The sequence below is a fragment of the Chelonia mydas genome, chromosome 3 (genome assembly GCF_015237465.2).
Source record: "Chelonia mydas isolate rCheMyd1 chromosome 3, rCheMyd1.pri.v2, whole genome shotgun sequence".
Classification (NCBI taxonomy): domain Eukaryota; kingdom Metazoa; phylum Chordata; order Testudines; family Cheloniidae; genus Chelonia; species Chelonia mydas.
This window is the reverse complement of record NC_057851.1, coordinates 156828105-156854407: the sequence shown is the minus strand read 5'-3', so window position 1 is coordinate 156854407 and position 26303 is coordinate 156828105. Positions and strand designations below refer to the sequence as shown.

The 26303-nt window shown below is 39.3% G+C and overlaps 1 protein-coding gene across 2 annotated transcripts in view; it reads left to right on the top strand.

Moving 5' to 3' along the window:
- IARS2 (isoleucyl-tRNA synthetase 2, mitochondrial) overlaps window positions 1-26303 on the top strand; it is a 52465-nt gene that overhangs the window by 16506 nt on the left and 9656 nt on the right. For both annotated transcript variants that reach the window (XM_027827116.2, XM_043543628.1), the window contains exons 13-15: window positions 13231-13333; window positions 14062-14155; window positions 24400-24508. In XM_027827116.2, the coding sequence (XP_027682917.2) occupies window positions 13231-13333; window positions 14062-14155; window positions 24400-24508 (306 nt within the window). The remainder of the gene's footprint in view (window positions 1-13230; window positions 13334-14061; window positions 14156-24399; window positions 24509-26303) is intronic.

Sequence of the window (26303 nt, the reverse complement as noted above, 5' to 3'; positions counted from 1 at the left end):
GATCGGGGCGGGAAAACTTTTTGGCCTGAGGGCCACATCAGGTGTCGGAAATTGTATGGAGGGCCGGTTAGGGGAGGCTGTGCCAGGCTGTGCTTCCGCCCCCCTACCTCTTGCTGCTCGTGCTCTGACTGCTCCCCCCTCCCCCCAGGACTCCTGCCCCATCCAACCTCCCCCCCTCCCCCGTTCCCTGACGGCCCCCCCCCCCCCCAGGAGCCCTGCCCCATCCAATCGCCCCGCGCGCGCGCGCACACACACACACACACACACACACACACACACACTCCCTGTCCCGTGACCGTCCCCAGAAACCCTGCCCCTGACTGCCTCCCACGGCCGCATCCAACCCTCCCTCCTTCCTGACTACTCTCCCTGGGACCCCTGCCCCCATTCAACTCCTCCCCCCCCCCGTTCCCCACCCTCTGACCACCCCGACCCCATCCACACCCCTGCTCCCTGACCACCACCCCGAACTTCCCTGCCATCTATCTAACCCCCCCGACCGTGCAGCACAGAGCACCAGTGGCTGGTGGCACTACAGCCGCGCCCCCCCAGAGTGTTGCCTGGCCGCCCAGAGCGTTGTGCTGATGTAGTGTAGTAAATTGCTCTCTATAACTGCTACCAGTAGCACATTCCTACGTGGAGCGGTTTAATATACTACTCCGGCAGCATGGCACGCTGAGGCTGCGGGGGGGAGAGGCCAGGGGCGAGCCTCCTGGGCCAGGAGCTCAGGGGCTTGGCAGGAGGGTCCCGCAGGCTGGATGTGGCCCGCGGGCCGTAGTTTGTCCACCCCGGTCTAGATAATACTTAGTCCTGCCATGAGTGCGGGGGACTGGATTAGATGACCTCTTGAGGTTTCTTCCAGTCCTACGATTCTATGCAAAGCTAGTCAATGTGTGTGGTGTGTGCACACAATTCTCTTTGTTCACTTCCTCTGTCTATGGTATTTGTTATCAGCATGCAAATAGTGCCAAGGTACTCTTGGGCAGAAATGTGTAAAGGCTCTATATATTGGGTTAAGATAATCTCTTACATGTGGAAGTCATTCATCTAGCATTTACAAAAAGGCTTCAAATATATATTTACAAAATAAAGTATGGCTTCTCTGCAGGAGCCATTATAGTCCATCTGGAAAGTAGCCTTTTAAAGAAATATTTTTGCTTTTAGTATTCCCGAATTGTGTGAAAAATAAAGACAGTTTAGTATTATGTTAAAAACAAAAAACTCCTATGTAGCACAACTTTGCAGTCAGTCAACAAGCTATGAAAATGTGCCTTAAGCAATATTTTCCTCTGAAATTATAGCTAAACACCATAATATGCACAAATAGGACTGATTGCATACATTTAGCTGGGCAACAGGGAACGTATTTGAAGGTAGTGCTGGATAGGAATTCTCCTTTAGTTATATAGCTCTCTTAAAGGTGAAGAACATATCCCGAAAGGTGTGCCTTTGTAAACATTTGAGCTGTGGCATGTCGCTGGAGTTGTATGAACAGTGGCATTGTTGGGGCATTTTTACGGAGAAAACATCGCAGTAGATCAGCAACTCCACCTTTTGTGTAAGCCTATTATTCATGAATATCAAAAAGTGGCATGTGGGGGTGGACGAGGGACAATACAGCACATGAGATGAAAGAGTAAAATTGTATGATTGAAAATTAGATTTATTCTCTTTGGCTGCCACATCTGTTGCTCTTTTTAAAAAAAATAAATAATGAGCATTGACTTAAAAATAAGTATTGTACAGTTTGTTCTTCTAAATATTTCACAGTACAGCAGGAGATGCATTTTCTCTAAGTTATCCATAGCAGACTTCTGGTTCCAAAGTAGTTAAGGCATGCAGAATATTGGCCTACAGAAGTGACAGACAAATTTAGAAGACACAGTCTGTCAATTCATAGGTCATTTTCCTGTACACCAGTTCTTAATCAAATGTACAGCAGTCCTTCATATTTTATTGTGGTTGGTTCTCATACATTACAATATGTAGCATGATATGGAACATGAAGCTTCTAATGTCTTTTAAATATTCAGACTTATATAAATGAATGATACAAAATTATAACAAAATATTCCAAGGAACTTTGATTGAAAATTGCACTTATTTTTTTTAACTCCAATGCTGTATAAATGTGTGTGGCTGCTCCACATTCTGTCAGTAGATATCAAAAGTAACAGCATCTCCACTGGAAGTCAGTGTAGTCCACATGGAGTTGCTGTTACATCTGATAATACTGCTGGTTAGTCTTGAATGATTCCCCATACTTATCTTAAAATAGTAACTCTGTTAAAATAAACCAGTGGTATTTTTCTGTGCAAGTATGGGTATGCCCATGGACTTGCCATTTTAAAGTCAGCAGCATTCTATTTTGCTGGATGTATGTTGCATGCCCTAAGACAGTAAGCTGTAAAAAAGTTTGCAATTCTGCTGTTACTTTCAATTTTAAAAACAAGAACTAGATTCTAATCCTGCATAAGTTACATTTAATGCTTCATCTCTCTAAGATTGCATTGCACTGCGACATTTTGGGCATGCAGCAACAAGCATAGTTTTCCAGCATTAAAAAGTGATCTAAATGGTGTTCTAACGCAGATAAATATTAAATCCCACAAAAAAGTACCTCTGTCTCCTCAGCATATTTAAGTCGTGAGTTCAAAAGTTTCAGTAAAATGGCAAATTTCTACTTCCTATATGAGAGAGAAGAGAAGTTATACATTAAATAATTGCAGTTTTCAAATAGTTATTATGAGAATGTGGGTAGTAGGAGTGTCTCTGTGTGTGATTATTTAATTTGTTAAAATTTTAAAAACTGCACAAGACAACAATTTATACAATCTGACTCATGCAATTGCTGTTCTCCAACATCAGGTTTTCAAGTAAATATTTTAATTCATTTTTTTTCTTAGATTTATGGAAAAAGTAACAATATCCTACAGACTAAATCACTTTTTAAAAAGAAAGTCAGGAAATTGAAAGCAAAGATTTAGAATGGTGGCTCACCTCAAGTAACAAATACGAAGTGCGAACTTTTATAGATAACTGCTACTTAGCTTTACTAATTCATTATCTGAATATTAGTATTAATTCTTGTATTGGACTAATAAAATTTTCTAGAAGTGTTCTCCCCTTTTCCTGTGATTTTATTATTAGTTAGGTATATGATCACTTCAATTTTACCTAGAAAATCAAGTTGCATGTTTTTTGTATAAATACATCTAAAACTGTAAGTAAATAACTTTTTATCAAATTTACTTTATTTAAAACATATTTCAATAAGTTCAGAACATTAGCAACTTACCCCTTCCCTTCCGAAGTACTGTCCAGCAAAGTACCGTCCGGCAAAGTACTGATACCTACGTAAAAAGAAAATCTATCTTTCACTCATTATTATACAAAAAGAAAAAGGACTAGAGAACACCGAGAACTATTTTTTTCTTCTGCTGGGAATTATTTTAATGCTGCTTAATTTCTGATAACGCCCTAAATAGGCAGTCAGTACAAGCAATATCAGAGTTCAAAATGATTGGCTGGTGTCATGGTAGCATGAATTACCTCATGGGTTTTCACTGTTAGAGACCTAGCAAGTGACACGTAATACCAGTTATTTTAGATATGATCTATGACTATAAGGCAAAGTTTTACAATGGGGTTTATTGCTTACTCTCTGAATAATTGTACTCACGTAGAAATGTATAGATTGTAGAGTGATGAGTAATTATTTGAGAGAAGTTTTTTCACTGGCACTTTATGATACATTTATGTATAGAGGGAATTTCACCTTCGTTTTTAAAATATACATGCAGTACGTGTACTATAACTGCAAAAATAATAGGGAGAACACTTATTATTTATGAGAATCTTGGGGAGAGGTCAGAGGAGTGGCTTTTAAAATCTTTCATGGGGGCAGAAGTTGCATTCTTGGAATCTTAAATATTATATACAACCGCTTTTTAAAAATACTTTATTGTATGATATTTAAATTCTCCCAGAGTTTTTGTTACAGAAATTGAATGAGATGTAAATAATTTCAGATTGCTGAATCTTTACAATTAGTTGATTTCAGACTACCATAAAAACCTGAGAATACTGGTTAATGATTAGTAAACCTGTCAATATTTGACTACTTTAATTTCATATAATTAATTGCATAATGTAACCAGGAGTATCTGACAAATTATCTGATGCTATTATATTGTAGAAGAGAAAGTTATCTGTTAATTCACATCAGCTTCAGGGGAATTTGCACTCTAAAATAAACTCCTACTGATGTTCGTAAATTAACCATATGGGGCTTTATTTTGTATAACATTAAGCTTGATAAAGGCATAGTCCAACCCATGATGTCTCTGTAGAAGTATTCATGGAGACAGTAGAGAAAACCATTGCGAAGTGGGGTTGGCGAAACCTTTGTGGTACGTTCATTTTCTAACACCATTCTCACACACACACACACAGGGAAGATTGATTGCATGGTTGCATTTTCTTCTGGAGGTCTACAGGGAACAACAAGTAAACAAAATTCTTTATTACAGATAACACAATTTGCCATTCCATATATGTGTCTGAGTTTTCCTCTCATTTTCTTACCTTTTTACTTATGGCTACCATGTAGAAATTTGGGAGAATGTTTTTGCCACTAATTCTGTTGAGGCTGTCTGTCTGGCAAAATATTCTGGAGCAAACACTGTTCATTCGGAAAAGAGGTAGGTAGGAGGGAGCTTACTGCAAGTGTAATACAGCATTCTCTGTCATTCTTCTGTACAGTCACCACTTCCTATATGCTTTAAAAATCAGATGCAGACTAGAAGTCTGTCTGTTCTAAACCTTTTTTTGAAAAGCTTAAGTTAGGAACTAATATTTTTTAGTTAGAAGAAGGCAGCATTAGTATTTTGTAACAGTTATTTAATTCCTATTGATTGGGATAAACAGATCTATTATTCATCTGCCATTTTTCATAGAACTTGCCCCTCCTGGGGGTTGCAAAACCCAATGCTTGTTGACCTACTTAGTGGCTCTTATTTGATGGACTACTAAGGTTTTTTCCCTCCACAAATTACTATTACAATCCATCAGTCTATACAAGGCATACAGTGTGGACATGGCACAGAAATAACATTGATCTTAATAGGTGATCTTGGGGCAATGAACAGCAGTCAGACTTCCCTGTGAGTATTGTCAGTATCAGTATTTCTAGTTCTATAGAAAATCTTCCAGCACTGCTCATGAGAGGCAGCTGATTTGACTGTAGGGACTGATAGGTGTAAGCAGAGATCCGAGGTTATGTTCACTCTTTCTAGAGCAACGGCCAGAGGGTTTTCACGTGCAATGACGCTTCTTTGGAGGGCTCATTCTGCTATGTTGTCAAGCTCTCTTGTTCAGTGTTCACATGAAGTCTGTAGGATAGATTAGCTGCAGTGTCAATATGTTGATGACACTTATCTCTACATCATCTTCTTTTCTTCAAGCTTGGACAGAGAAATATCCCTACTCACCCAGTATATGACAGAGATTGCGACCTTCATGTTGGATCAGATTGAATCTGGAACATGAAAATGATGCTAGGTGGCAGGGAACCCTTAATTGAAGGTCCTTACAATCTTCCTACAGAATTTTTCAAGGTAACTTGAAATTGTGGAGTTTTAACCTGGCTCATCTCTGCTTATGGGCATTCAAGTAACAGTGTTGGTGATTTTGTAGAATATTATAGATGGTGACAACCATCTTGAATTTCACTTGGGGACTGGATTTGTTGCCAGTGCAGAGTACTGAGTACAGGTGTAACATATTTCTTATATGCAGAAGGCAGACATCTTAATTCTTATCCAGGTGGCTTCTATGTTTAGGCCTAAATAGGATCACCATGGCTAGTTGTGTATCTAAGATGAATGAGTGCCCTCCATTAGACAAAAATCTTTGATCTCAGAGACTGTGTGTGCTCTGTTGCAGCCTCTGCGTTCAGTAAACATGCTCAAAAGCTATATCACCAAGAGCAGTGTTTGTGATAGGTCCCTAGCTCTGGAACTAGCTTCTGCTAGAAACCTGTCAAACTGGGCCCAAACAAACAATATATGTTTTAATACAGCTAAATGTAAATGTATACATCTGGGAACAAAAAATGTAGACTATACTTACAGAATGGTGAACTCTGCCTTGGGAAGCAGTGACTTTGAAAAAGACTGGGGGTTGTGGTGGATAATCAGCTGAACACAATCTCCAAGTGTGATGCTGTGACCAAAAGAGCTAATGGGATCCTGGGATGCATAAACAGGAGAATCTCCACTAGGAGTAGAGAGGTTATTTTACCTTTGTATCTGGCACTGGTGTGACCGCTGCTAGAATACTGTGTCCAGTTCCGGTGTTCAGAATTCAAGAAGCATGTTGATAAATTGTGGAGGATATAGAGAAGAGCCATGAGAATTGATTACATGATTAGATCAAATGCCTTGTAGTGATAGACTCAAGGAGCTCAATCTGTTTAGCTTAACAAAGAGAGGGTCAAGGGGTGACTTGATTACAGTCCATAAGTATCTACATAGGGAACAAATATTTACTAATAGGCTCTTCTGTGTAGCAGAGAAAGGCATAACCTAATTCAATAGCTGGAAGTCGAAGCTAGACAAATTCACACTGGTGTACATTTTTAATAGAGCAGTTAACCATTGGAATAATTCACCAAGTGTCATGGTAGATTCGCCATCACTGACAACTTCTAAATCAAGAATGGATGTTTTTCTAAAAGCTGTGCTCTAGGAATTATTTGGGGGAAGTCCTATGGCCTGTGTTATACAGGAGATCACAATGGTCCCTTCTGGCTTTAGAATCTATGAATAAGTGTTTGAGGCTGCTAACCTTTTGCAGAAGATGCAGGATGCGTTCCAGAAATAGGCCAATTGCAAATAATAGAAATCACCTTCAACTCCACTGCGAGAACATCTTAAGACTCTACGTCAGTCTGCTCTTTATTGAGGAAAGGTTGTTACATTTGTGTGCTAAATGTTGCAAAAGTATGATCACTTAAACGTTGTGATGGATGTTTTAAAAATGTATGGACTAATTTTATCCGTGATGCTAGTCTGTTGAAGTGCTGTTAGCCATGTTGGAGTTGCATAAGGGATGAGTTTGGCCCATTAGCTAACCCTGTATCAATTCTCTAGACTAGAAACAATTTTGCTGGCTTCTTTGGGGTTATTATTTATCCATACCAGCTAAGGACCCCTTGATCAGAGCCTGTGAAACTTTTCCAACTTGATGCCAGAGCCATTAGTCAAGACTGATTAGTATTTCTATTCTGTGATTTACTTCAAGAACAATTCCACTTGACATGAACTGGAGTTTACCTTGTTATAAGTATACTGTAGGGACATTAGCAAGGTCAAAACTGAGTTATTTTCTTCGGATTTATGCACATCCCAGAAATCTGAGGGAGGCCACCTTGAATGCTAGTAGTTCAGTTTTGGTTTGAATTTTTGATTTGCCATTGTTTTACATACAGAGAGACCATAACGTGTCAAATTCTTGAGTGTCTTAAGCCATTGCTACGAAGATACAACTCCTGTTTAAAAAGCAATAGCAGTTTTGCCAATGGCTTCGTGTATAGGGCTTGGGCCCATAATCAGCAGAAATTTAGATTTCATCAGAGCAGAGCTCTTGAAATATCCTTTTTTAAGTAAATGAAGATGACTCACCTGTAATCAAAGATCTTCATGAGGGCCTCTGCACATTCATGCTCTTGAGAGGCACTGTAGCTTGGATTCATGGAACCTTCTGGTTGCCACACCCACACCGTCCCGTCTCCTCAGCTATAAAAGGAGACATGGCACACCAAGCACCTTAGTTCTTTCCACTGCCTCTTTGGGTTCAAATTTGTAACTCTGAGGAAGAGGGAAAGATGAGCGGGAAGGGCAGAGGTCATTCTGAAGAACTCTGGTTACAAGTGAGTAACCTTCATTTCTTTTTTTAAGTGACTTCTTCGCATTCTCACTCTTGGGAGCAGCATTCCTGCCTCTGGTCAGTGGGACAGGGAGGCCTACTTAAGTAATTGTAATGCTCCGTTGCCAAATTGTGCATCTGATTTCGTTGCCAGATTTAAGGAATGTTTTGGGAAGCATGAATCAAGGTCCAAGTGGCAGCTCTACAATTTTCTATTATGCAAATGCTTCGAAGGCAGGCTGTAAAAGCAGTCTTCACTCTAACAGAGTGTGCTTTAAGCCCTTCTGGAAGAGGAACTGTTTATAACAGTCTTTAATAGAGTCTGACTCACTTAAAAAGATATTGGGATGTGATTGCCTGAGCTTTACTCTTTTCTGCATAAGAGACAAACAGTCTTAGTGATTTTCTGTATTCCTTAGACCTATTTAAATAAATCTGGCATTCAAAGTGTGTTGCTAAGCTTCCCTAAGGAGAGAGGCCTAATGAGAGATACTGCCACAAAAGTACTAGCGAGAGGACCCATGTAACCACAGGTTCTCTAACTGGAGGGGAAACACACTAAGCCCATCCAAGAATATTTCCTTTTTACTGTGGCTTATACTGTCTCTTTTGTTCAGCTGAGCTATAATGTGTTGAGGTGGCTGCAAGATGTACTGTAGGGTGACCAGATGTCCCAATTTTATAGGGGCAGTCCCGGTTTTGGGTGCTTTTTCTTATATAGGCACCTATAACCCCCCCACCCACTGTCCCAATTTTTTACACTTGCTATCTGGTCACCCTAATGTACTCTTACTGATTATCTGAAGAGTCCCAAGGATTTCAGATGAAGCAAGTTGAAGTGCTCCAGTATGGATTGAAAAGGAGCTGAAGCTGCATTGATGCAGTTGTTGGCTACCCACAGAAAGAGTCTTTTCCACTTACTATAATAACTAGGCGAGCTGACTGCTTCCTGGAGTTTAATAGAAACTCCTGTACTTTTTTTTTCTTCTTCAAAAAAGACAGTTCTAGATCTGTCAAAGTCTTGCAGTTCACGCCATCACGTGGTGAGAATGTGGCCCTCAATGGCAAATCCAAACTCTCTGCTAAAAGAAAAGGAGTACTTGTGGCACCTTAGAGACTAACAAATGTATTTGAGCATAAGCTTTCTTGAGCTACAGCTCACTTCATCGGGTGCATGCAGTAGAATATACAGTGGGGAGATTTTATATACACAGATAACATGAAACAATGGGTGTTACCATACACACTGTAACAAGAGTGATCAGGTAAGATGAGCTGTTACCAGCGGGGAGGGGGGAGACCTTTTGTAGTGTTAATCAAGGTGGGCCATTTCCAGCAGTTGACAAGAACATATGAAGAACAGTGGGGGTGGGGGGGAATAAACATGGGGAAATAGTTTTACTTTGTGTAATGACACATCCACTCCCAGTTTTTATTCAAGCCTAAGTTAATTGTGTCCAGTTTGCAAATTAATTCCAATTCAGCAGTCTCTCATTGGACTCTGTTTTTGAAGCTTTTTGTTGCAGAATTGCCACTTTTAGGTCTGTAATCGAGTGCACATATCTATTCAGGGGACACCATCATAGGGCCTAATCACATCAGCTACACTATCAGAGGCTCTCGTTCACCTGCACATCTGCCAATGTGATATATGCCATCATGTGCCAGCAGTGCCCCTCTGCCATGTACATTGGCCAAAACTGGACAGTCTACATAAAAGAATAAATGGACGCAAATCAGACGTCAAGAATTATAACATTCAAAAACCAGTCGGAGAACACTTCAATCTCTTTGGTCACTCGATTACAGACCTAAAAGCGGCAATTCTTCAACAAAAAAACTTCAAAAACAGACTCCAACCAGAGACTGCTGAATTGGAATTAATTTGCAAACTGGACGCAATTAACTTAGTCTTGAATAAAGACTGGGAGTGGATGTGTCATTACACATTACACAATAGTAAAACTATTCCCCCCCCCCACACACACACACACACACACTGTTCCTCACACGTTCTTGTCAACTGCTGGAAATGGCCCTCCTTGATCATCACTACAAAAGGTGTTTTGTTTTGTTTTTTTCCCCCTCCCCCTCTCCTACTGGTAATAGCTCACCTTACCTGATCACTCTTGTTACAGTGTGTATGGTAACACTCATTGTTTCATGTTCTCTATGTGTATAAAATTGCCCCACTGTATTTTCCACTGCATGCATCCAATGAAGTGAGCTGTAGCTCACGAAAGCTTATGCTCAAATAAATTTGTTAGTCTCTAAGGTGCCACAAGTACTCCTTTTCTTTTTGCAGATACAGACTAACACGGCTGCTACTCTGAAAACTGTCTGCTGTGTCATTAGCCCTAGAATTGGACGGAGGGACACACAGACTCCTTGTCATAGTTGAAGTAGTTCCAAGCACCAGTATTCTTCAGACATTGTCTGAATAAGCTTGACATGGTCTTGTTTGTTTTTCTGGAGAACAGGAATTTGTGGGGGGGGGTTGGGGGGGGGAATGCATAGAGGAGACCTACCTCTCCTAACGTAGAAGAATCCAGTCGAATATTGACTAGTTGTCTACTTCTGTTCTAGACCAAAACTTCTGATGTTTGGAATGGTCTTGTGTCCATGCAGGCACTGTGCTGTATTGATTGATTGATTTGTGGTGCATTGCCCTCTGGGTATATAGCAGGGTTCCTCACATTGCTTCTCACTGAACTTCAAGTCAGTGCAAGAAATGCCGTTTTCTCCAGTGTTATGGGTGGTGGTAATAATTGGCAAGTATTTAGAGCATTTTATCTTAAGTCGTCTTACAAAATATCTTCACAATGTACCCTTCTTGGGATGCATTTTCACATGGATTAGTTTCCTAAAAGTTCTTACTGTTGTAACTTAACCAGCTCCACTAACTTAGAAAGGGTGCCAGGCAGCTGCTGGTGTGTTAAACTGGGCTCAGAGGTCTTCACAACTGTGACTGTTGTTGCCTGGAGGGGCCACACTGAGATTGCACGATCAGGGCAAGCTGCAAAGAATGGTGCAGACAATCCCCAAAACTGGTGGTTATTCTAATAATTAGATTCACCAAGCCAGCAACAACACAGCTTTTATAATACCTTACTGGTTACCCCGAAGCCAAAACCACAGTTTCCTTAAAGCAACCCAGCCTTGGGCTGCCACCCAGACAGCCAAGTCAAATATCATGAGGATTACTGAAAATCTTGTTCATCATATATAAAGTTCTACCAGTCCTAAAGGATCAGACACATTATCCACCAGGACAGTGAATATTTCAGATTTTACCCAAATAAACGCTTACAGCCAATTCTTATTAACTAAACTAAGATTTTTTAAAAAAGAAAAGAGAGTGAGTATTGGTTAAAAGATCAGTATACATACAGATATGAATAAAGTTCTTAAGTCAGTTTCATAGTACAGAGGGTGAGTTGCAAAAAGTTCATTTCAGAATCCGTTGATCAGGTATAGTCCAAAATAGGCAGTCCGTGTAGAGAGTTTGTTCAGATTCTTCCATGACAATTAGTAGTGTAATCCAGACTGGAGCTGGAGACCTCAGTCTTGTGACTCAAGCTTCCTGTGACCAAGCTTAAGCAGATCTGAGATACAGGATTGGGGCCCTAGAGTTCTTTTGTAGATTTCTGGCAGGCTATTGGGAGCCTCTTGACAGCAGGTGTTCCTTGTGTGAAGAATAGTGGCTTTGAAGTAAAACTTCCTATTTCCTATGTATACACAGGTAATTAGGTGCGTTCATCAGTGAAGGTAACTAAGGAGTTCATAGACCGTTTACTACAAACTTCAATAAATATAGACGATATAATTACACCCAACTTAATGTTAACATCCCCTTTTGATCTCTGAATCAATAGAATTTGTGACAGACAGGAACTGTTGAGTTACATTGTTAACCTCTAGCAAGATATAGGTGTAAACAGACCAATACAATCACTGTCTTCTTCCAGTTCTCTAACAATACAGGTTTACATTTCAAAGCTCTAGTCTATCTAATATGGCTTTGTTAGCTATTTGTAAGGGATGGCCCTAATTACCATTTATATACTTTTTCTAATATGTCTTTAAAGGTTTAATTTGGGTCATTTAGCCTGCTAGTTGCTTAACCCTTTCTGACCCAGCATCACAACAACACACAAGTTGAAGTGCTGGCATTTGCCGGTGTCTTGGCTACACACAAGCACTCACAGTTGCTAACTGTGGACAATTTTAGGAAAAAACTCTAGCGTGGACAAGGCCAAAGTTGTGTAGAAAATAGAGAAAATGAAACAAAGCGGTAAAGTGGCTCTCCCAGGGCCACAAAAAGTCAGTGGGGAAATTGGCAGTAGAACTTGGGAGTTCCAGGCTCCCATTTAGTTGTGTGCTCAGGCTGCTAGAGATTACCTGACTTGTTGAAGGAAAAATGTGAAGCTTGAAAACCTGGCTCCACTGATGTCAACTACAAAACTCCCATTAACTTCAGTAGAATTTCACAGAAAGCTTTAAACTTGATTTGGTAGGCAAAAAATAGAAGAAGAAAATCTTTATTAAAATGCCAGCAGGAGCATGACATTGCTGCTGTATGTGTGAAATCATTCCATAGGCTGAAATGACTTTGTGGTTTATTAAAATAAATTGTACATGTTAGTGTTATTTTAGAAATTAGATACAAAACAGGATTGTGTGGGGGAAGGATGGGGTCTTTTTAATTCCTAGCCTGTGAGCAAAAGATGTTTGATTATTTCAAACAAGATGATCGTAAAAGATTTTTCCTTTTTAGAACGTTTCTCTTTGTAAACGAATTATTATTCAAAGTGAGATCAGCTAATTCAGTAGGAAAAAAAAATCAAGATTAATGCAACAGCATAGTGGGAAGGAGTGGGGGAGGGAAGAGCTCAAATAGTCCTGATCTGATGCACTAACCACAATCTCAGTGAGTCTGCAGTTCATAATTCTTCAAGAATCTATAAAGGTAGAACACAACACATTTTGTTTCGTGCAATGGTTCTCTATCGCATACTTTCTTCAGGCGATCTCATAAGAAAGAGAACCTCACTCATGGACCCACCTTGCTTCCCAGCCCACCAATCCTTCACTGCACATTTCTCAAAATACTGCATCATGTGTACCACTTGAAAAGGCCCTGCAGATTACTGGTGGTTCATGGCCCAGGCTTGAAAACTGCTGCTTTAGTTGGTTTGGTTTGTATCTCAATACACATCATTACTTAGGGTCTCAGGTACTTTAAGGAATGTAAAGTAGCTCCTTGATTGAACTGTGCTAATCTGTTTCCTTCTTACACAGCGAAATCATAGAGAATATTATTAAAATAGTGGAGCAGCAAGGAAGTGATGCATGGTGGACTCTTCCTGTTGAGCAGCTTCTACCAAGAAAGGTTGCAGCAAAGGTAACTGTCTGATTGTAAATGTAGGGGTTGGAAATTGGTGTGTGGCGGGGAGGGAGAGGGGGACAACCTAGATCTCTCATAACACAATAAGTGCAATATAGCTAATACTATTAATTTCATATTGAAGGCACTTGAGGGCTACAGTGATGGGCAGCAATATTAAACCCTCAGATATTTCTGTGATCCTTAAGATTTTTTTATGTCAAATGAGAGCACAACCAGGGTGTGTATTGTACTGTGCTATATCTCAGTGTTGTACGTCAGATTGGTGCCAGAAATTTAGGATGCATTTCTACTGGGCACTCTCAGCAGGTAACTGAGGGCACAGTTAATGCACAGTTGGGCTCAAAATGTTTCTGCTGGCTAAGTCTAGTTTTTCTGATGTTTGTATTTAGTACTTGCTACTGTTTGTATTGCTTTCATGGCCGAATTCTTCAGCCACCGTGCACATATAAAGTATGTGTCCAGTGTGCAGTTCATGTTGGCTTCTGACTTTTTGTGGGGGGAGCTAGGGTCATTAGTCTTCTGAAAAGTAACTATCACATCTAATTTTGTAAATAACTACTTGCAAAGTGTGCATGCTTCCTGACATCTTCTGCAAAACTGGTGGACCAAAACCAAATTCTGCTGTGGTTATTTCTACTTTGGGGACACTCACCTTCTTCCAGTTAAAGGTACAGGATTTTCTATTTACTCTTATTAATGCTATTTAACTGTTACTTTATTAGGTTGGTAGCCATGATGTACTGGATTATGTACAGGGACAGGATGTCCTGGATATCTGGTTTGATAGTGGAACTTCCTGGGCTCATGTTTTGGAAGGTATGGAGTTGGTATATGTTGAATATTCTTTTGAAATGCTTGCTGGGCCAGATGCACTACTGTCGTGCACAACACTGCTGAAGTCAGTGGAGTTGAGTTGGTGGAAGTCAGTGGCAAATTTGGGATGATGTTGATTGCAAAGCTTTTTAAGAACAGGATTTGATGTTTGCAAACTCATTTTCAATATCGTGAAAGTTCATGTTTTTCAGTGAGTTATCCTTGATCATTCTGGCATGTGAAGTACCATACAAATTTTTAAAATAAAAACTAAAGATGGACAGATTTAAAATTTCCTGTTCCTGTTATGAAAGCAGTTCACTGCTAATGTGCAGACCTCAATTTATTTTGAATTAATGCATTTGAAAGTTTGTGCTGATGTGTACTGACTTTGTCTTTCAGAGTTATATAGAACTAAGACTAGAATTACCACTGAAAATGTTAATCATAATTACACACTTATAATAATATACATCAATGCAGAAGTTGTCACTTCTGATCATTTTGTGTAGCAAGTGCAATTTCCTGTGCTGTGACTTTGTACTGCGTGTCCTAGTGCAGACACTTACTGTTGAGTAGTTTTTTAATAAAGTTACTTTTTCACATTACAAAAGCTGCAATGTTTAGTGCCTGAGATTCCATGCATGGAATATAATACAATAAAGTCACAATTGAGTTGTACATGTAAGCAACCTCAAGAAAACAAAGGAGTGATATTTTTCAAATTTTAGAAGTACTTGATATATCCAGAGGAGGCTTCAAAGTTAGGTGCCATTTCTGGGCAAGAAGCTGGTGCAGTACATCAGGTTTGTTGAACTTTAAACCAGGAGTATCCAACTGTATGATAGCAATCTTGTTGAATTGTAAAACATGTTGGCATTAGAGATTTTATTTCCTAGCAACGCAGTAAGGCAATGGTATCCTCAGCAAACAGTATATTTTCTAAAGGACAATTGTATACATTAAAGTTCATATTTTTAAACTAGTTGATTTGTAAAAAGTGACTGTACCAGAGCTATTTACATTCCTAACCCCCTAAAGACATACTTGAATAATGACCATAAATTAAAGGCACAATTGTTACTGCAGTATGTTCTATAAAATTATCTACAGGATGCTTTGTTTTGCTGTTTTTATTTTCTTGCATTAATAGTCCTCATAGTAGCATTAGCTGGACCATACCATAATTTATCAAAAGAAATGGGAAGACTGTAGTGACCATGCATATATTGGAACTTTACCCCAAATAGGGAGGACACTGTGTGCCATCTTTTTCTGCTGTCCCAGTCAAAAAACTGTAAGGTTGAGTACATATTGGTAACGTAAGGTGTATAACTTCCAGGGACATAGCAGTCAGTAAAAGTACCACAATTTAAAAGTCAGGAAGCTTGCTGTAAAGGTAGCTGAACTATCTTAACTCAGCATCATAGAGGAGCTAGCCCTACGTTTGCCCTCTTCTGGGTGCAGTATAGAAATGTACCCCACAGACTGTTGATTTAGTCTGTTCCATGCATTCATGTTGCTGAGACTAAATGTGGTGTGCTGTCGCCTCACTATCATTTGGTCTCTTCACACAGGTGCTATAATTTCATCTTCTTAATCTGAAGTTTGGGTAGTGTCCAAAATAGGCCGGGAACTTCCAAAACCAGAAGACGGGCTCTGCCTTGAATATCTTGAAAGGTCGGGGGTAGGGATGGGAGTGGGATGGGGTAGGAGCTAGCAGAGGATTTGGCAGAGCAGGGAGGAATTTTTCTGTTGAATAGGTAAATCTAGTAAATTAATGTTGTTTTTCTGCTTTCCGTTCTCAAGCTAGAGTTGACCATAAGTGTTCAGAAGGACTTTCTAGTTGTAGTGAACATCACTTCTTAATGTCACTTAATCACACAGCTGTGTGTAAATAAACTACAGTTTTGGTGAAAAAATTCTCCTTTTTCTGCTTCTAGAGGAAGCAGTTTCTGGTTTGAGCTATCTTTCCACATACAGTGTGGTTGGTAAACTAACTTTTTTTTTTTTTTTAAATAAAGCATAGATCTCCCGCGATTTTCTGACAATCCTGTTAAAACTGATGTGTTCTAGCACTCCTATTTAAAAATCTTAATAACCTTTTTAAAAATTCATCAGTTAATCTTTGGTTGTGTGCACTGTCATTGAAATGAGTTTGGTAAATTGAATAAATTTCAGTTCTCTTTGTTTGAAAATCAAAATTTCTCATGGTCACATTGGCATCAATAATGCTTTCTTTGGAGGAGGGCACATGGTTTGCATCTCTCTACATGAAAGAAAAATTGTTCTCTTTAACCTCTGAGGATAGGACAAGAAGCAGTGGGCTTAAATTGCAGCAAGGGCAGTTGAGATTGGACATTCGGAAAAAATTCCTAACTGTCAGGGTAGTTAAGCACTGGAATAAATTGCCAAGGGAGGTTGTGGAATCTCCGTCTTTGGAGGTTTTTAAGAGCAGGTTAGACAAACACCTGTCAGGGATGGTCTAGATATACTTAGTCTTGCCTTGAGTGCAGGGGACTGGATGAGAAGTCCTCTCAGGGTCCCTTGCAGTCCTGTGGTTCTATGCGTACTTTCACGTGCACATTCACCCACAGAAGGTTCCTCAGATTCCTGGGTAGGACAAGAGCACCAATGCAGAGTGCTCCAATTTGGACTACCTACAGTGCCTAGGGTCCTCACAGAGGTCATCTCAGTAGTGGCGGCCTGGATGAGATGAAACAACTACATCATCTCTTCATATCTGGACAACTGGCTCCTGATGGGCAGATCCAGCAAGGCGGTCCAGGCAACAGCCCTGTTCCTATTGTGTCTGCTGTCTTCCTTGGGAATCTGCATCAACAAAGAAAAGTCCACTTGGACTCCCACAAAGACCATAAACTTTATAGGAGCGGCCCTAGGCACTACTGCAGCAAAGGCCTACCTCCTTATTGAAAGATTTGAAGCCATGAACAACTTGATAAGACAAGTTACCCTCAGACCTTGGGCTACAGTCAAGGTCTGTCTTTCCTTGCTGGGCCACGTGGCCTCATTTACTTACATAAAACCATTTTCCAGGCTCCACCTCTGTTGCTTGCAGGCCTGGCTCTGGTCTATTTATTCACCAGACAGACACAACAGGAATACAAGGCTAACAGTTTCTGCCAGGGTAACAGCTTCTCTTGTTTGTGGGATGAACCCAGAACAAGTGCATGGGAGAGTGCCCTTCCTTACACCCATACCTGATGCGACCATTATCATGTATGCATCCCTCATATAATGAGGAACCCACATAGACCGTCACAGTGCACAGGGTATTTTGACTCCTCAGCGGGCCAGGAAACATACAAACTTACTAGAACAAAGAGCAGTCTGTCTAGCTCACAATGCATTCCTTCTACTCATTCAGTCCTGCCGATCCCCCTGCTACCTCTGCAGAAAATATGCCACGACAGGGCTAGGGTCATCCTCATTGCATCCAAGTGGCCAAGACAGTTTTGGTTTCTGGATTTCCTGTGAATGTCATCCCATCCTCCCATCAGTATCCATCTCTCTCCAAATCTATTAACTTAGGAGAATGGCAGGATCAGACGTCCCAACCCAGGCCGCCTTCATCTCATGCCCTGGTATTTGGATGGGAGCTTGGCTGCCGGTGGGTGCAGAGCACCCACTAATTTTTCCTTGTGGGTGCTCTAGCCCTGGAGCACCCACAGAGTTGGCGCCTATGTATTTCATAAAGGAAAAAGTTTCCCTTTATGTCTACCCAGAATTCATCCCCAAGATAATTTCAGAGTTTTACTTGAACGAACCTATTCACTTACACGTATTCTTCCCAAAACATTATGTTTCCAGCAAACAAAAGAGATTGCACTTCCTTGACATCAGACAGGCCCAGGCCTTTTATCTGCAAAGAACGAATCCCATTAAGAAATAACTGAGACTGTTTGCTGCTATAACAGAGCGATTGAGTGAACAAGCGTTATCTGCCCAGAGAGTCTCTAAGGGAATCTCTGGATACATCATTCTCTGTTATCACTTGGCACGTATTTCTCCCCCAGATAGGGTGAGGACCCACTCTGCGAGAACACAAGCAAACTCAACACCATCTCTTTGAAAAGTACCTATACTGGACTTTGTCACGTAGCCATCCACACCTTCACGAAGCATTATGCCTTAGTCCAGGTCTCTTCTGCAAATGCAGCTCTGGGAACAGCTGTATCACAGACATTCACACCAACTGCATCTTCACACCTCCTTCCGGTTTGAATACTGCTTACCCATCACCCATATGTGGAGAATACATACAGGAACCAGCACTTGAAGGCAAATGAAGGTTACTCAGCTGTAAGTGGAAGTTCTTTGAGATGTGTGGTTCCCTGTCTATATTCCACTCTCCTTCCCCACTGCTTCAGATCTTATTTGATTCATGGTAAGAAGAGGAACTGAAGAGGTGTAGGTCTGCACCACCTTTTGTACCCTTGGTTCTGGAGCACGAGGAGGAAAAATAGCATGGTTTGTGGACCAAGGGACACTACTTGCTAAAATCTCCCATTTCAGGCACATGGTGCACATGTTTACCCACATGTGGAATACAGATAAGGACCACATATCTCAAAGAATTTCCAATTACAGGTGAGCAACCTCCATTTCTCTACTTGCTCCCCATGTGGGGAGGGGGAGGTGGTTTTTGATTTTTTTTTCTTGGCTAGAAAGTATCTCAAATTAAAATGAAATATATTTTGAATTCTGAACCCCTCTAATTTAGGGTGTTGTAATTCAGGATCTCTGCCCAGTTGACTTTATTTGGTAGAAAAATTCTACCTTTGCCCCTAACCAGCCAACTTTGAGGCTAACATTTTTTTGTGAATTTTAGTGTGTGGCTAACATAAAGCTTATAATAATGGAAACTCAGTTGCAGCCTTGGTTATGCAGTAGCATACCACCTCTCTATGAAAACAAAAAAGAATAGCACGGCTGGTCAAGAATAGGTCATGTAAAAGTCCTCTTGAAGCAAGAAGAAACTTTTAAATCTGCCTTTTAAAGCAGTTAATCTCATGGGCCTAATTCAGCGAGGTACTTAAGCATGTCCATAAATTTAAACTTATGAGTAAGTCATTGAAGACCAAAAAAAAAAGATGCACATTAGTTATAATTGTTCTGTACATAAGGGAAGAAAACCAAGTTTAAAAATTTAAAAATACACTACTTTTTTGTTGTATGTGTTATCATTTGAGGCTACAGACTTCTGCGGCAGCTAAATGTTTTGCAAAAAAAAAAGAGAATATTGAATCAGTGGCTTTATGTGTAAAGGATGGTTTAATGTATTGCAAGGAACATCTGTCTTTATGGACAAGGCTTTCAGCAGTGGAGAAATTAAACAACTTTATCTTGAATATTATAAAATGCAATGTAAATATTTACATTTATGTGGTTTCCCTTTCAGAAACAGTCACTAACTTCCCATGTTTCTACACAAAGCAATTACTGTGAAAGGTAATGCACAGAGATTTCTTTTTCCAAGATATTTCTTGAGCAGCCTTTTTGTTTTTTAGAAATATCACAGCAGCGAGCGGAGCCTCCTGTAGACAAATTCATGATGGCATACTGGCTTACAAAAGATAGTGTGCCATATATATGTAAAAGTACCGTTTATTTTTCCTGCAAAAGTTCAGCGACCGCAACAATTCTCACAAAGGTTCTTGCAGTTTGTATTGTCTTGTGATTCCTAAAAGATATACATGGCTAAGGTCCTAACAAAGGACAATAAATGCAGGTAAAATTCAAGATCACTGCAGGGTTTAATATGTGATAATGACCCAAACATTTCATTCTGTTGCTGTTAGCTCAGTTAATGGAAATGAACCAGTGATGCTTCTGCAAACATGTAACAAAAAATGATACAACTGATTACTAAACCATCAGAATTTCTGAGCAACAAGGAATCCCAGTTAAACAGCTAGTTTTGGCAGTGATGGTGGATAGGTTTGGGGTTCCTATTTACACAAGACTTTTCACTGCACTTCTAATATGATTGGATTAGCTGTTTCTGAGCAAATAATGTTGTTCTACCTGATATGCACATATTCAGATTTTAAATTCAACACGTATGGGATGTGTGTGATGGTTCTCTGATGAAGTGAGATTCGTCGAGTTTTGAAAAAAATAGGTCTTGCAGCCTTAGGTTTTTAAATGTATTTAAAGAATTGTTCAGTGACTGGAGTCCCTAGCAAACTGCACAGGGACACTAGCTTTTCAAAGATGGCTCCCCCCCACTTCCAGTCTTGGCCATTTGCATCAGACCCATGCAGAGTTTATAAATTGTGCCACTTAAAACCAGTAAGTGCTATTTGCTCCCTCTGCCAACCCGAGATTAGTCAAAGGCACCACTCCTTCCCAACGAACAAATTAAAACAGAGTTTCTACACGTACCTGTTCTGGAATTGAGGGATGGGAAGGTGATATTTTATTTACAGCAATCAAAGAATTCATTCTTTCACCCTCAAGAGGCTGTTCTGACCCTCTGCTTTACAGTCACTAAAAATAAAAATCCTCCACAACAGAAATAAGTACTAAACTGCTCACCATATTGATATACGGTAGCTGATCCTCTGCAGTGTGCATTTGGGGGAGGGAAGATTAACACCTGTAGCAGACAGGTTAAGAGCAGCAGATTCCAAATCAGAGGATCCCTTGATGGAGTGCAACTTACCAGTTGCCTCATTTCTATTTAAGGAGGCTGTTAGCTGAAACATCTCAGCTGACAGCTGTAACATGTATTTCAGGGGAGAGAAGCAGTTTCTCGTAAAACCAGCTACCAAACGCTATACTGGATAAATAATAAATATTGTTGTTACAAATAATATACAGCTTGGCATTAAATGGTGGCTTTTGGGCAGGTGCTATAAATAAATTGAAATAAAAATACTTGTAGGTCATTTATTTGTTGTTTATTGGGAAATGGCTTAAAGCCATTTTTTCTCCGTCTGCAGGGTTTTGTTTAAGTCCCCTCCGCATATTTACTGCAACCACTTGGGTGGGAACAAGGAAGAGGGTGGCTTGTGCATTCTATTCAGGTTAATTCATGCACGAATTGTAATGGAAATGGCTTTGCTTTGGTACAGTTTGTTCTATGCTGTGTATATCATGCTCATCACCATAGTATCCAAGTACGTTTCTGTCACGCGTTAAGCATGTGTTTTCCTGACTGTTTAAATTTCTAAACTACCACATTAGAAGTAACAGACTTGGTTCCAGTTACATCGTAGACATTAGAGTAGGAAAAGATGTATTATCATTTTGTCCATCCCCACTGTTGTTGCAGGACTATAAGGTACAACTTGTTTTGCCCAATCTAGCTTTATTTGGCTTGAGTAGACTTCACTGGGTATTTTTGTTTGGTTTTTCCACCACCCCATAATCTCATAGCATAATTTTTTCCCCAATTTCATCCATTTTATTCCCTAGTCATATCCCTTTGAGTTGCGTTGAATAATTAATTTCCAATTTGGGAGTTTCATCTTTCAGATGCTGAACGGGTAGTAATGTGTCTGAGAAACACACAAGTTTAGGAGGTCATTTAGTTAAGATATAAACATCTAGTTTGACTTAATCTTTCCTCACCATTTAATTCCTATAAATTCAAAACAGAGAAGAGTAACCAAAAAAAAAAATCTACATCTTGTAAAAAAAATATGCCCAAAATTATGCGATATCTTGGATGCAATTCCACCAATGTCAGATCAGAACTGTTGTCCTCTTGGTTTGGGATGTGATGCTCCTGCACATGCACTGGAGAACTACATTGCCTTTTTCTGCTGCGGTGTTGTATTACAAGATCTCATTCAGTTTGAGAGCCGTCTGATTGTCTGGTCTCTTTTTTAGTACTCCTGATCAAGCATCTGCATCGGTCATTGAATTAACAGTCCATTTTTATAAATCTAATGTGAGAACATTTTTCCATTTCTCTACTGATGATCATAGCATTGAAAAAGGACTTGGCATCTCTTAATATTTTAACTGTAGAATGGACATGTTCTTGTGTCAAAACTTAGACCATTTACATCGTAAGGTCCTGTTTCCACAAAGACACATGCACAAACTTACATTTAATCCAAGTGAATAGAGAAAATGGTGTATATCTGCAAAGATAGCTAACCTACTAGCTCATTTTTAATGCTGAGAATTTTTGCCTCTGAAAATAGCATGACTCTTTGCACCTGTGTTTCAGATTAAGTGAATAATTTATTTAAACTTGTTGAATTCAGTGGCACTACTTAAGCACATGAGTTTTTGTGGTATCATGGAATAGGGCCTGATGAAGTCAATGGAAAAGGCTCTCATTGACTTCCATAGGCTTTGGATCAAACCCTAACCCCCAGTGCAAGAGAAGAATTTAACTTTCAGCACCATAATTCTTTCTCTATCTCCCTTGTTAATGTTTAACTGAATGAATGTGATTATTTTACAGAATGCCTATCTATGCTTTTTAACTTTTTGTGCTGACCAGAAGATTTAAAATAAAACTTGGCTAATTGTTGTTGGCATTAAAGTATAATGCATTTTAATCTAGAGGCTAAAGTCTATAAGATCAAAGATATAGAATCTTGAAATCCCTACCAAAATGGATCATAAACTGTAATACACTCCTTAATGACCTGTGCCCTATAACTGATTAATTTCAAAAACAACTGAAAACTCTTCAGGACCGTCACATAATTTTGCACATCGCTAAGAAATTTACATGCTGTTCTAATTAAAGTTGACACAAAGTCACTACTACTTTGCTTTTTTCATTACAATTGAGATGAGAACTACCCAATAGATTTAGACAATAGATTATAAATTATTTAATTAATCTGAAATATAGGCTCAGAGTACTGCTATTTCTACAGACACATCATAATCAAGAATTCATAAACAATGTAAACTATATTTACCAGGGCCCGCTGTCCCTGTAGACGTACCATTATATCTGCTTTCTACCAGACAACAAAGACCAACACTAATAGATTAATTTGGATATTTATAGACCGTTTGTTTAGATTCTTCAGTCATCTAGATTTGAGTCCCCTTATTAAAAGAAAATTTCTTTTCTTTACTTGCCCTACTTTGCTAGAAAATTTCAATTCTTGCAGTTGATTTGCCAGAGAAAAATACCTTACGTACGGTAAATCAGTAATAGATGCCAAAGTTATTGCTGTTCTTGCGTTAAAACATCCTTTTTCTGGCCTGCTTACTCACTACAATTATCATTGTGCTTATTTTGTCTTTATGCATATTTTGCCATCTCTTGTTGCAAAGATTAATATTTTTATTGTGCTTTCTAACTAGATCTTTGATTTATTTGAAGGAATAAATTAATGAGATAGAAAAACATAACCTCCACCCACACACCTTAGTTAGCAGTGGCTGAATATCCTTGACCTTTGTAATGTTGAACTATTTTTTATTACAGGATGGATCTGAATATCGAAACTTCCATTAAGCTAAACAAATAGATAAAGGCTGTAAACACCAGGGAGAAAGAGAGGAATAGTCTCAGGTGGTTCAAGGGCGAGGATAAAAGGAGCTATTGAATGAAACTGATTAAAAGAAGATTTTGGCTAAAAATCAGGAAAAATTTCCAACTGTGGGATAACCACCAATTCTTACCTCCCTCCCTTTTGAGTACCCGTGTAACTTCACAGACTTCTGGGTTCCGATGACTTGTACGGTTGGCAGCACAATTGCGTACCAAGCTATGAATCAGTTTGTTCATTGTTTATATTGAAACCTACAGTTTTATCATTAATTAATATTTGTAAAGTGCCTTGAGCTCCTAATATGAAATGCACCGAGTGCAAAATAGGCAATATTATAATAGCCTGTATTTTCATAATTCAGTATTACTTTGTTAGAGGTCTATATGGGAAAGTAAGCTTGTTTGTTGCCGACAAATTCTTAGAGTTCAGCGATTCTCAGCATTTAATGACCACCTGTTTTGTCTGTCAGCTGCTTGAGTAATTGGGAATATTAGCCTGTTAACTTGTATTGTTTTCAACAATTCATTGTGTACTTTTTTACAGTAGTAAATAAACAAGTTCTTGGTTCACAGAACAAAAGCATAGTGTTCTATAACCATTTACAGATATGTCTACTACAACACGTTAATATTTTTCTTCCGATTACTTCATTTTACCATGAACCTACCACAAGTATTTAGGAATCTAATATAAACTGAGATTTTTTTTTTTAAAAAAAATCAGTTGACGACATATTTTTGTTTTAAGGTGCAGATCAAAGGGCGGATTTATACTTGGAAGGAAAAGACCAATTGGGAGGCTGGTTTCAGTCCTCTCTCTTAACTAGTGTGGCAACAAGAAAAAAAGCCCCTTATAAGTAAGTGCTTGGTCTGCAACGTGGCCATTTATTGAGCTTTTATATAATGGGAGTATGGTAATTTGAATAGAGAATATGAACAACCCTTTCTCCACAAAAAGGAAAGAAAGCCATTACTGAATCTTCAGGTGACAGCCATACACTTTTTATTCTAAAGGTTTCCTCAGAGGTTTATTTCACAGTACATGTTATCTTCTGTTGAACTTGTTTTTCCCACTCTGAGTTTAAATGGATGCTTTCCTTCATTGTTCCCACAGCTTTCTGTGTTCATCTATCTCATTCACTCAGGTTATACCTCATTGTGTGTTCAGGTGTCACCAGTTACCCTTGGCATCACCCATTCTTGCCACCCCCTTACACTGCCTAGATCAGTGTCTTACCTTAATATGGGACATATGGCAGCTCACACTGACTATAAATTGAACAGCGGGGGGTGATGACTAAGTAGTGTGTCCCTGTGTTTTTGAATCTTGAATTTAACATGAGTGGCAAAGCTGTTACTTATGGGTAAAAATTAGGGCTGTCAAACGATTTAAAAAATTGCAATTAATTGCAGTTTTAATTGCACTGTTAAACAATAATAGAATAGCATTTATTATAAATATTTTTGGATGCTTTCTACATTTTCAAATATGTTGATTTCATTTACAACACAGAATACAAAGTGCACAGTGCTCACTTTATATTAATCTTTTTATTACAAATATTTAGACTGTAAAAAAAGATGAACAAAAGAAATAGTATTTCTCAGTTCACCTCATACATGTACTGTAGTGCAATCTCTATCGTGAAAGTGCAACTTACAAATATCAATATTTTTTACATAACTGCACTCAAAACTAAAACAATGTAAAACTTCAGCACTTACAAGTCCACTCAGTCCTACTTCTTGTTCAACCAATCGCTAAGACAAACAAGTTTGTTTACATTGATGGGAGATAATCCTGCCCACTTCTTATAATGTCACCTGAAAGTGAGAACAGGCAGTTGCATGGCACTGTTGTAGCTGGCATTGCAAGGTATTTACATGCCAGATATTCTAAACATTTGTATGCCCCTTCATGCTTCGACCGCCATTGCAGAGGACATGCGTCCATGCTCGATGACGATCTAAAGCAATGTGGACCGATACGTGTTCATTTTCATCATCTGAGTCAGATGCCACCAGCAGAAAGTTGATTTTCTTTTATGGTGGTTCGAGTTCTATAGTTTCCACATCAGAGTGTTGCTTTTTTAAGACTTCTGAAAGCATGCTCCACATCTTGTCCCTCTCAGATTATGGAAGGCACTTCAGATTCTTACACCTTGGGTCGAGTGCCATAGCTATCTTTAGAAATCTCACATTTGAACCTTATTTGTGTTTTGTCAGATCTGCAGTGAAAGTGTTCTTAAATCGAACAACGTGCTGAGTCAGCATCCGAGACTGCTATAACATGAAATATATGGTAGAATGTAGGTAAAATCACAGAGCAGGAGACATACAATTCTCCCCCAAGGAGATCAGTCACAAATTTCATTAAATGTTTTAAATGAGTGTCATCTGCATGGAAGCGTGTCCTCTGGAATGGCTGAAGCAGCACACAAATGTTCAGCATATCTGGTACGTAAATACCTTGCAACACTGGCTACAAAAGTGCCATGTGAACACCTGTTCTCACTTTCAGGTGACATTGTAAATAAGAAGCAGACAGAATTATCTCCCGTCAATGTAAGCAAACTTGTTTGTCTTAGCGATTGGCTGAACAAGAAGTAGGACTGAGTGGACTTGTAGGCACTGAAGTTTTACATTGTTGGT